The sequence below is a fragment of the Nelumbo nucifera genome, chromosome 2, assembly GCF_055504915.1.
Source record: "Nelumbo nucifera cultivar China Antique chromosome 2, China Antique-T2T, whole genome shotgun sequence".
In the NCBI taxonomy this organism is placed as follows: Eukaryota; Viridiplantae; Streptophyta; class Magnoliopsida; order Proteales; family Nelumbonaceae; genus Nelumbo; species Nelumbo nucifera.
Window position 1 is genome coordinate 33,446,682 of NC_142650.1, and position 12,702 is coordinate 33,459,383.

General features: G+C 35.1%; 1 protein-coding gene across 1 annotated transcript; it reads left to right on the plus strand.

The window, feature by feature from the left end:
* The first annotated feature begins 308 nt into the window (after nt 1-308).
* On the plus strand, nt 309-11,910 carry LOC104603256 (putative ATP synthase 24 kDa subunit, mitochondrial). Its single transcript, XM_010267248.3, has 7 exons — nt 309-476; nt 6,694-6,787; nt 8,124-8,268; nt 8,864-8,974; nt 9,498-9,644; nt 11,067-11,189; nt 11,436-11,910. Exons 1-7 carry the CDS (start codon nt 438-440, stop codon nt 11,497-11,499), a joined length of 723 nt encoding a protein of 240 aa, XP_010265550.1. The 5' UTR covers nt 309-437; the 3' UTR covers nt 11,500-11,910.
* Nucleotides 11,911-12,702: the final 792 nt, after the last annotated feature.

Here is a 12,702-nt window from a genome sequence, read left to right on the forward strand (position 1 = left end):
GGAGATAAGTTTTTAAAATAATAAAGGGCAGGCTGGGAATATTTTTTAAGGTATAAGCGTTAATTTTTTTTAAGTGCTCACTTAACGTGCTTAGAATACTGTGCCTACCTGATACAATTGCTCAAAAACATTTTATCTATATATTTTTCTTTTGCAAATTCACACTTTTTCTCACTTTTGTCATTATTATAAATTTCCAATTAGATTTATTTATGAAATTGCGATTTGAACCAATTGACCGGATGGTCGAGCCATCGAACCGTCAAGAGGACAAAAGGCGATAGGGCTCCGGTTCGTTTCCTCGACATCGGTTGGTTGTGTCTACACTCTTTAGGGCGGAAGCACGCCTTTGGGTGAAAGACATTCCACCAAAACAGGACTCAGGAACCCGTTGGACACCAAACCTAGCAGAAGATCGACGGAGAGAAGCTCCGGTCATGGCGCTCGCTTCTCGTATCTTATCGAGATCTAGACAGGTATCCTCTTCTATCTACACAGACAGATTCTCCATTCTTTCTTCCTTCCTTTCCGCTTGTTCTTATGATTTTATTTGGGATATTCTAAGCGTAGTTTGAGAGCTCATCCGAGGAGAAATTTAAAATTAGAGTTTGAGATCCATTCTGGATAACTAAGTTATGTCCTCTTTTCTGATCTCGTAAATGAAAGTATGAAATTATGCAACAGATTTTGGACTACGTTTTTTGGAAACTGATGATCAGCTTCGTTGACAAATGGTGCTACGAATTTGTTTATTTATTGATTAAAATTTGTTGTGAAGTTCCAGTCTAGATTCAGCCTTCTGGTAATATGATGTTAAACATTATGCATTCCTGATTCTAAGAGCCGCCTTTGTACCAGGCCCCTCGAAGCAACCCCAAACAAGTTCGAATCATTCCTAATCGAACCTCCATTTTATGCTTGTCAGCACGAAATTTTACCATTGCACCAAGCAATGACCCGTCTTTAATTTAACACCTGACCATTTATTTATTTATTTTTGATCAGTACACCTGACCATTATTTTGGTTCACTTGATGACGTTCTATTGGTTATCTGCAGAGTGCAAAGTATTGTATTTGCTAAGAACTTGATATGGATTCAAGTTCCTTATTTTTTGGTGATTCCCTTTGTTGTTTGGCTCATATCTATATGTTCATTTTTTTGATAGATAACAGAAACTTTTATTAATAAAGAGATTAAAAAGGAGGATACAACAGGAGGGAGGGGTAAAATCTCTTAACCCTCCCTAAAAGTTTACTTCATATTACAAAGCTTCCCAGAAAAGAATAGCTCTTCCCACCCCTTGCTTCGCCAAAGAGTCTGCCAAGGAATTGGCACACCTTTTAGTCCACTGAAACTGATCTTCCATGTTTTGAGTCAGATGTTTAATTTTCTTTTTCTCATTTAAGTATTTCCACAAACTGAAGTCTTCCTTCTGCAGCCACCTAATAACCAGGCTCGAGTCACCTTCCACCACCAGTTTTCTGATGTTCAGCTGTCGTGCTCTTTTAATCCCTGATTCCCTTCCAAGATTGCCATTTCTCTATGTTCATTCAATCCCCTTTTCTATTTGAATCATCAGGATCAATTCCATTCGATTAATGCTGATATCCTTTGCCATTTTAAAATATCATTTCAATTACCACCCCATTGGAATTACCTTGATAATATCAAAGTTTTTTATGCCCACTCTTTATTTATGATATATGGATCCATGGTATGGTATCTGCACTTTAACCTTGTTCCACTGTATCAATTTATTTTAGATATGTACATCAAGGAAAGTCTTAATTGTTGCGTCCAAAGGGTTTCTGGTCAAAGATGGATAAAACCCATGAAACTTTTTTACCATTCAACAAACCTCCTATAAGGTTTTTATAGAATCAGCTTGAAATTACAGTGAAAACCAAAAATTCTTTTGATAGGTCAGTGAAAAGCAAGAATTGCTGAACTAACTTAAATCTAAATTAAGTTAGCAATGAGATCATGTTCGAGATCTAGACATGGCTGTCTACAGTTCTACACCTTGGAAGTAGTTTACTGGTGCATCTGATGACTCTTAGTTGGACTCTTGAAGAAAATATTATGATTGCCAAAAGCCTTTCTCCCTATCTAGGTTTAAGGATCCAAGATCTCTTTCCTTGCATTCAACCATTGTGATATTGGTTGGTACTTAATTTTTTATTTTTGGCCTGGACAACATTTTAGTCTGAAGGTCGTATTGGCTTTGCATGCATCTTTTCTATCTATTATTTTTAGTTAAGATGGTCTTACTTTTCTTTATCAACTTTTTGACAAGCCCACTTGTTTTGTCAATTGAAGAGTGCCTACATTTAGTGATTTGAAAGGCATGCCTGGGCACACAGGCGAGGTGTATTTAGGGTATGTACCTCGCCTAGGTACCAAGCGCAGTGCTTTGAAAAGGCATGCGCCTGGTGCACCTTGCGCTTCGGCCCAGGTGTGCTTTGTGCTTCAGCCCATATTTGTTAATGTTTCTCATTCATTCATCCTTATAAAATATACTTTTAAAAGACACTTAAACTTATAAAACCTTTTTTATAGGGATTAAGAATTTAAGACCCTGATAGAGGGGTGCAACTTGGGCGGGCCCAGCCCGAGCCCGAACCGGCCCAACTCAGAGTTTTACACGGGTTGGGCTCAGGCCCAAGAAGTCGGGCTTTTCTATTTTTTGAGTAGGGCTCGGGCCTAGCCCTTAGGTAGCTCGAACCCGGCTCGGGCCTGACCCAATTATATACATTTATACATATATGTGTATATATGTAAATGTTGCATACATATTTACATGTATATACATACATATTTGTATATATAACATTTGTATAGATATTTTGCATACATATTTACATACATACATAAATATATATATATATATATTTGCATAAATACATTTATATATGTATAATTTTAGAGTGAGTTCATTGACCAACCTGAACCCGGCCCAGGCCCGAGCCCAACCCGACTGCATCAAATTATAGGGTGGGTTGGGCTCGGGTTAGGAAAATCGGGCTTGACCTCGGTCTCGGGCCTTAAGCCCAAATTTTAGGGCCGGGCCTGCGCTGACCATAAACCCGGCCCAACCCGCCCGACTTGCACCCCTACCCTGATATGAACTTGTTTGGGCTTGCTTCAAGGGGCTTCTTGGTACAAAGGTGGCTCTTAGAATTAGGAATGCATAATGTTTAATATCATATTAGCTATTTGAAGTAATGCAATTGGGAAAAAATAAAGAGATTAAGAGTTTACATGCTTGAATGCGTTTTATATGTTATGCTTATTTTTAAGTTTTCATTTTAAATGTGTTTTACATGTTTTGTCTATATATTTTAATTTGAGATAATAGGTTTTTTAAAACATTTATTTTAAAATTTAACTTTATATTTTTAATTAATAATTTTAATATTTTGAAATTTTTTTTTCAATGAACATATAATAAAATCTTTCTTCCACTGTTCTCAAGACTTCTTAGTAGGAATTCTTTTGCATCTCTCCAACCATAATGCCAACCATAATTATACTACAAATGTCAAACACAACCCCAACCCACCAACCACTATGACCAAAAAGAGAAAAATAATCAAGACCATTAAGTCCTCTGATCTATTTTATCCAAGTCTATGGCTTTTGTTAGATAATAAGTCTTTTGGTCTTTTCCCATTACTTCAACCAATGTCGTTGGCCTTCCCCATGTCCCTCTAAAGTTTTTAACCTGTATCAAATTTCTACCTAGAGAACAAATTGTAAAAGATTATGGTAATAAATTTGGTCATTTTTTGTTTGGTAAAACATATTATTTTCATTAATATTGATCAAGATAATTTTAGTCATCTAAGTATTCCATGTATAAAACACTTTCCTATATGCAAATCCAAGTGGTATGGATGTAACACTTTGAAGATCTCCTAAAAACTTTGAAATTTTTACTTCATTAGTTGTTATTAAGAAACTTTTTTTTATTGATCAATGATGTTATGAAGCAATTCTTTCCATCATCCATGCCTTATCCCAACTAAATGGGGTCGACTATATGAATCCTGTTTCACCAATATGTTGTTTAAATCCATATCCACTATTAAATTATCAGTGCTTAAATTATTTCTTATTACTTCTACCCATGCCCTTTTTGTTTTACCCCAAGCTCTTATAGCCCCTTTAATGTATAACAAACCACTTCTTCTAACTGGCACAGTTGGTGGTCTATGCATGTGCCCAAAGCATTTTAGTCTAATCTCTCTCATTTTATCACCTTTTGGAGCTACTCCTAGGTTCCTACTCATAACTTCATTCCTAATCCTATCCTTTCTAGTTTTTTCCACTCATCCATCTTAGCATTCACGTTCCTACTACATTTGTTTTTTGGACATGTTGTTTCTTGACTGCTTAACACTCTACTCCACACAAAATAGCTTGATTTACAACTGTTTTATAGAACTTTCCTTTTAACCTAACACCTAAGTGGTATTCCACTATCACATGAAAGTTCAGATGCACCCCTCCATTTTTCCCATCCTGCTCTAATTCTTTGGGTGATATCCTCCTCAATCTCTCCCTTGTTATGAATTATTGAGCCAAGGTACTGGAAATGTTCACATTGAGTTATCTCTTGGTCTCCAATCTTAAGTATATCTTGATTTACACTCCTATTATTACTAAATTTACATGTTATATACTCTTTAGTCCTACTTATTTTAAAACCTATTGTTTCTAAGGCATTTGTCTATAAGTAGGGGTGTAAACGGATTGAATTCGAAGCGAATGAAGATATATTCGAATTCGAAGCGAATGAAGATATATTCGAATTCGATTGCATAAACAAAGATTCGAATTCGATTAGATATTCGTCGAATATTTAAAATCAGTAACTGAATTCGAATTCGAGTGAATAATCGAATATTCAACCAATTCGAGTTCAACTGTTTAGGTTTGTCATAAAACATAAAATTCAAATTCTAATAAAAATAAAGAAATTGGGGATAAATGAAAGATGAGCACTTAAAGCAAAATCTCATTGTTCCAAACCCAAAAAACAAGCTACCTATTTTTGTTTGTGAATTAAAACACAAAAATATTACTTAGAATCAAAATATGGTAGCTACAATTTTGACAAATCTGAACCTAAATTCGGCAACCATTCCCACAGTAAAGATTAAGCAAAAGAAGAAATAAAAAAGCTACAAACACTAGAAAATTTATAGAAGGGAAAGCAAAAAGAACAAGTCAGAATCTGACCTTAGTTGATCGGTTGATCTACCTTTGCCGCTAATGCTCCTCGTTGTCCATGCCAAGTCGTTGACAACAACCGTATCTTAGACAAAAACGACTTCAATGTGGACATCGATCTTTGCTGAAAAGCTGCTAATAATACTGAACTTTGTGAAGAATGTTGCAGCAGCAGAGGTTTCTCCAACTTGTTCGTTCACCATTTTGCCTATGCAAAGGTATTAGCACTAAACTGTGTGAAGGAATGTTGCAGCGGCAAGATTTCTCAACTCCGGTTGCCATTTTGGCTCTTCAAAGAATACACAGAAAAGAAGTACAAAACAAGGTAATCGTGAGGGTTAGGGACTTTTGGTCTTGGGTTTAGAGTTGGATTTTCAAATTGGAAAGGAGATTTCTTGGGGAGTTTGCTGATTTTTTGGGGAAGGGGATTTGTTGGAGGATGTGCCAGATTTTCAAATGGGAGAGAAGATTTGTAAAGGGGATTTCTTGGAGAGTTCGCTGATTTTTTGGGGAAGGGGATTTGTTGGAGGATGCACCAGATTTTCGAATGGAAGAGAAGATTTGTTGGAATGTGTGTAGGGTAAAGTGGTTTTACCTTTATACCCTTAAACTATTAAAGAAACATAGATACAATGGGGTTATGCATGTAAATTTATATAATATATTAATATATGTAATTACAATCGGTTTGGATATATATCGGATCGAATCAAGTCAAATTCGAATTCGATCTGATTAAATAATCGTATGAAAATTAAATTCGAATTTGACTGCTTATTTGATTCGAATATCCAAATTCGATTTGTTTAAGTCGGATCTCGAATTCAGAATCGAATTTCTGGATACTGTTTACAGGCCTATCTATAAGCTTTATTTTGCATTTAATCCTTCATTAGTTTCATGAACTAAACAATGTAATCTGCAAACAACATGTACCATGGAACTTCCTCCTGAACATGTTTAGTCAATTCATCTATGTTATTAAGCAACTGACTTTGTTAATTTATTAAAGGTGCTTCCTGATATCTTATGGGGTGTTTATCCATGAAATTCAAATGCAACTACATGATTCAACAAAGCCTTATCTTATACTGGGTGTTTACTAAACAGTCCTTTAGGGATGCACATTTTGTCTAATTGTGAGGATTCACTAGTATGATGTTTTAATTCATGTCCACTTACTCCAATATCATATCTATGCTAAGAGCCAGTGAACATGTCCACAATCATGTCTGGGTCTGTCATTCTACTGCCAAGCACAGTTAAGCCCCAAATGAAACTTTGAGTTGTTAAAATTCAGTATGTAGTGTCTTTTTCTAAGCTGCTGTTTCTTTTCACTCTTTCTGTTTGAAGCTCTTGATGTTGAAATTTCCATCTTACTAGTTTTTTGAAGTTGTTCTTCCTTTTCCGTGGGTTTCCTAGTTTGTGTCTCTTCTGATTATTATGGTTTTACAGTTGTATGCTGGTCAAATAATTCTACAACCAGAGAATGCTGTTCCAGTCCGTTTCTTTGCTAAAGAAGCAGCACCACCAGCCCTTAAGGGAGATGGTAAGTGATATTTGTGTCTTTCTCCTTATTTTAATTATCTCAAGATTTTGATTTTAAGTTTTTGAGATTCAGTGAGGGGCTCTCACATGTGGGTCTTGCTTTGGCTGAACAACTAAACCTCAAACCATTCGCATGGATCACTTTTGACATCAATCTAATATAAGGAATCCACCCATGACCCAACACCCATAGCACATTTCATAGTCTCTCTTGCTCAACTTTTGTTATTCCTTTTCTAAGATGCCTAGACTGAAAATTTTTAACTGTATAGGAATTCTGGCTTTTTGGTTTGAATCGAGCAAAACATGGTTTTCTCAAAATTTGGATATTCACTAAAGCTTCAATAATTGTTTCTCTCTCTCTCTCTCTCCCTCTCTATCTATACATGTTCATTTATTCTAATATATTTTTTGATAATTTATTTATTTATTTATTCTAATATTATTTTTGATCTTGTTTCTTATATATGCATATTATTATAAATTGAGATTACATCTTTATTTATCTCTTGTATCTTAATATTCCTTTAAACAAGGTTTAAAATAAAAATGTTTGTATAGGCTCCATCATGTATGTCATTTTCTTATGACATAGTATTAATTGATGAAACTAGAGAGGGAATAAGTGCAAAATTATATCTATGGTGAGAGTGAGATGCTCTAGAATCAAGAGATTTTAACATAGGTAGTATTAAAACAGAATATATACAAGAAAGTAGCTTTGATAACCTTAGAGCAACTATCATACTTGGTTTGAAGTTGAGTTGTAAGATCAACAGAGCCAGAGTAAGCATAACTCATAAAAAATAATAATTCACCAGATTTGAATGAAGAAGGGTTTCAGATTGTGATGTTGCATCGTATTTTCATTTGAGTTAAACAATTGATAATACAATAAATGTTAAATAGATGGCTAGATGCTATAAGTATAAAGATATAAGATCTGGTAATTTATCCAATGTGGATGGTTGTGGCTAGGCCCACATGAAACGCAATAGCTCCATTTGCATTTCACAGACCACTAAAATTGGAAGAAGCAGTTATTTGAGAAGATGCAGTTAGAGTTTGATCTTCTTGACTTCTCCGGTGTCTTAAATGAATAAGCCCTTATTGTCGATGGTGGTGTTGTATGTTTGGTTTAGTGTGTACTATATAGTAATCTACATTCCTGGGATTTATATTAAATGGATGCCTATTGATATTAATTCATTATATACCAGATGCAGTTTCTTGTCAGCATTTATCTTTAATGCATCTTTGGCCTAATATTATAGATTTTTTTGTTAACCTCTTTATGATATGTTTCACTGACTACTGCACGTGTATTTGGCTAAAAGAGATGCTGAAAAACATCTTTTTGGAGGTTAAGAAGAAATTTGATACAGCCCTGGGAGTACTTCGGAAGGAGAAAATCACTATAGATCCAGATGATCCGGCTGCAGTTGCTCAGTATGCGAAGGTCATGAAGACTGTGAGAGAAAAGTGAGAACTTCTGTTTGTCTTTGGTTCCTTTTATAAAGATGCTTTCTTGAGATCCTTGTTTAATGTAGTTGGCATTTTATGGTGCAAACTTTCTATCCATGATATTGGTCAGTGCTGTTCTCCACAAGCAAGTACCTGCATTTTTGAATTCCTTAGTTGAAAGATACTCTATTAGGTGGAGATATTCATTCTATTAGCAATAGATTGCTTTTAGTCTACAATGTACTTTTTGTCCTGTGATTCAACAAGTAAAATTCTGGAAGTTAGGGTTATTTTCAATTCTCACAGATTAGTTGTATTTACAATTGAGATAATGTGAAATCTTTTTTTTTTGAAATAAATATTTTAAGGAAGGTGAACACTGAGTTTATTATAGTAAGCGGCAAAATGTTTGGTTATTCCACAAGTCATCGTCTAGATTGGTTGTGTTTTCTCATGTCCTGTGACAACTATATTACAGCATTGATAGTTGATGCACTAGAAGGCTGACATGTTTTTAATCATCAAAAAGAAAAAGAAAGCTTTAATGATTTCTTTTATCACAATAATATTATGCCAATATATATTTCCATTTATTTTCTTGTCCAACATGCAGGGCAGACTTGTTTTCAGAATCCCAAAGGATCCAGTACACAATTCAAACGCGAACTCAAGGTATTCCAGATGCTAGATCATATCTGCTGACATTGAAGGAGATCAGGATCAAGTATGTGCTGTTTTACTCTCTCTAGCCCGCCCTTCTATATGTGGTTATCTTTCTGATTTGTTGATGATATTCAGAAAAACTGTCTGTTAAGACTATAATTTACTATCATAATCATTTTCTAAGCAGATAATTTCTTCACTGGAGTTGGCTTTTTTTAACTTTAAGCCTTTCTGATTGCATTATGACTTCAATATGTTTTATTTAACTTATATTTAAAACTTAAAAGTTGTGGGTAATTTGTCAATATCCACTTCATCATTGATTCATTGATATTTGCTTTTAGCGGTGAAGGAGTGACTTGAGTATGTCTTCAAAAATAAAAAGGAATTACTTGATCATGCAGCTAGTATATATGTGGCTTGCAACGTAACCCAATTCATTACTTCATCCTCAATGGTTCTACTTCATGTAGTTTATAAAAAAAAAGAGGTTCTACTTCACGTAATAGGCATCTCTCCTTTTTCCAAGAAGGGAGAAAAATTTATTTACTTCAATTCATGTACTGTTTAAATATCTTTTGCAGGAGAGGCCTCACCGATGACCTTGGTGCGGAATCTATGATGATGGATGCATTGGAAAAAGTTGAAAAAGAGATCAAGAAACCACTTCTGAGATCTGACAAGAAGGGAATGTCACTTCTTATGGCAGAGTTTGATAAGATCAACAAGAAGTAAGATTCACTCCAGAAATTTTCCCTACTTGTTGACATCTTTTGATTGTTCATGTGATATGACTTGAAGAACTCAGTTTGGAGATGGTGCAAAGTATGGGTTCAATACTTAAGTTGCAATAACTTCAAGGAATCCAACTTGTTAGGGACCAAGGTTTCAGATTCACAAGTGAATCTGATGTCGTCATTGTATTATTATTTTTATTGGGAGTCCGGAGTCATAGACATTACTTTACTAATAAGAGAAGAGAATAAGAACAAGTAACCAATTTTCTCCTAATGCAAAAGATAAAGCATGAAGATACCTCAAGTTAAGTCATAATATGGCACAAACATATAAAAAAAATGGTACACACATATTGTACACGCTACTCTAGCAGGCAGATACCTGATTTTACTCCCAAGTCTCCAATCTCACTACTATTGCCACGAATGATACACCAATGCATGGATGTAGGCACCCATTAGGAGATTATGTCCCTGAATGGAAATGGAAAGGCATAGTTGGACTACTACCTATATTCAGACCATATCATGAAATCTTGTTATTTCAGTTTGTTTTGTCTAATGTATAAGATTTTTAGCTTAGTAATTAGGTACCTCCATGGATATTGTGGATAGACCCAATATACATGAGTGTCGGTAAATCACTAGGTGTCAGGCAGTATCATCTGATACTTGATGATAAGAGATCAATACTAGCAATACTGTTCACAGTATCTATGAGTATCAACTTGAAGGCAAATACCCCCCTTGAAACACCTTTCTCTCTTTCTCTTTCTCTGGCCAAAATTGGCTTCCAAGACTTAATATTGGCCAAAATGGTGGGAGATCTTTGGATATAACATCAAAAATTTATTTGATTCAAAGAGAGAAATTGGCTCAAAGTTGGCAATGAGATTTGGTGCTAATTGATAAAAAAAAGAGATTTGGTGCTAAAAAGTCATAAACTTTTATTATTCCATCTTTTTCTTTTAATCTTGAAAATTTTTGTCAATTTATTGTAAAATCTGGTTTCATAAACATTAGGACTGTAAATGAGCCAAGCTAGAGCCTGAATTTGATCTAGTTTGGCTAAACAAACTTAAGCTGAGTTTGGGTGGTCTCAACTTGGTTAAAGCTTAGCTTGGTTAGATACTATAATGTATATGGTGTATACTGTAGATATTGCTTAAAATAGATATAATTACAACTTTTTTTGCTATTTTTCTTTTCTTTTAATGCATATTAAATTAAGCCTTAAATAATGGGCACTAACATGGGCTTCAATGGTCCTAATATATGTATGTGAAATAAAAAGACCCAAGCCTGAGCTTGGCTATCTGAGCCCAAGCTCAGGTGTTGTTACTTCCCGAGTTTCTTAGATATGGAAGAGAATGCATGGCTTTAACTACTCGTCTCTTATTTGTCAATGCATATTAGGCTTGGAATTAAGAGAGAAGATCTGCCAAAGTATGAAGAACAATTGGAACTTAAAATTGCAAAAGCCCAGTTAGAGGAGCTGAAGAAGGATGCGCTTGAAGCTATGGAAACTCAGAAGAAACGGTATGTTGCTGATGCATTCACAACCCACTTCACTCTTATAAGTGGTTTCAAGTGAACTCTCACATGAAACAAATTTGAATGATTAAGAGACTGATTCTCTCACCCCCTTTTTTCTTGAATGGATGAGACCAGCACTGATGTTCAATCTGGTGGCCAATTATACCAACTGAATGAACCAATTGTAATTTGTGGACAACTTGGTATATGTTATTGTTTTTGAGACATTGATTTTTTGTCCTATTCCAGGGAGGAATTCAAGGATGAAGAAATGGTTGGTGTGAAGTCGCTGGACATCAGAAACTTCATCTGATTCTTGAGATGACTCAAATCACTATTTTGCATTGTTTTTCATCGGATTCTCGAGTTGACTCAAGGCTGCTGGCTCTCCATATGAAAGATGGTCAAATAATTAAAAATAAAACCCAACCAGCTGGCTGAAATTGGTGAATTGTGAGTTTGAATTGATGTTTCATACTTGCCATTTCCGTTCTTTTTTCCCTGGGTGGCTAGTGAGATTTGTAACGATTTATTTCTGTTTGTCTCGGGGCAACTATTTGGTTTTCTTAACCAATACTTGGTATTGCGTCTTCTTTACGTTGGACTTCCTGCATGGATCATTTGGCTGTCTCTCAGGATAGAGGAGTCCGGAGTTCTCATTTCCGGGATATTATGGTGGTGTTTGGTAATGATCCAAAGAAACGTTTCTGTTGTTTTTCTTTTCCTTGACGTTGCCTTCTTCAAAGTTAGAACATTACCAATGCCTCGAATGTCATTGGTTGCGATTATCCAATCCATGGGAAGCACTTGAATTTCGGTTCTCACTAGAAAATGAAATTCAGGGAAAATGAATGGTAACTAAATTCAAATGGAGGTATAATGATATTCTAGTTGAATGTTAACGAGAATTAAGAGTAAGAGCAGTTTAAATTACATTTCTGTCCATGTAATTAGAGAGGGACTAGTTCAAAAATTGGGGTATTGTAGGCACAAAGATTCTACACTCACATTGACACCTTTTTATAGTAGTATAGATATAGATCTCTGGTAAATTAGGAATGACAACTTTTAATATGTATAGACTTTTAAAAATTATTAAAAAGCTTTAGAAAGTTCAATGGATTATTTTGAGGCTACCGGGGTGTTTAATGAAATGAGGATAAAGGAAAAAAGTCAATGGGTAAAATGGGCTAAGCGAGACTTGCACTTTTGGATGCTTAGAACGAAATTATGGAGAAGATAAAGCTGGTTTGATTGGAAGATCTTCAATGGTAGTTTTTGAAGCATAATCACATCCATAAGGAAGGAAATCAAACCGCTAATTGGATTGCGAATGAAGGTCATAAGAGGTCACTAGTGTCTCTGACTCGTGTTGGTGGGATTTGGACTATATTTTGCTTGCTGATGATGTAATGGATAATGCTTTTCCCATGGTCATGTAATTTGTATGTATCAAAGAAAAGAAAAAGGCAGCTGAAGCAGATTAACTTGGGGGTGTTTTGTAGTGTAGATGAGA

Coding starts and splice junctions, on each gene's coding strand:
- LOC104603256 (XM_010267248.3), top strand. CDS start 438: ATGGCGCTCGCTTCTCGTATCTTATCGAGATCTAGACAG. Junction 477..6,693: donor TCTTATCGAGATCTAGACAG/GTATCCTCTTCT, acceptor ATGGTTTTACAG/TTGTATGCTGGTCAAATAAT. Junction 11,190..11,435: donor ATGGAAACTCAGAAGAAACG/GTATGTTGCTGA, acceptor GTCCTATTCCAG/GGAGGAATTCAAGGATGAAG.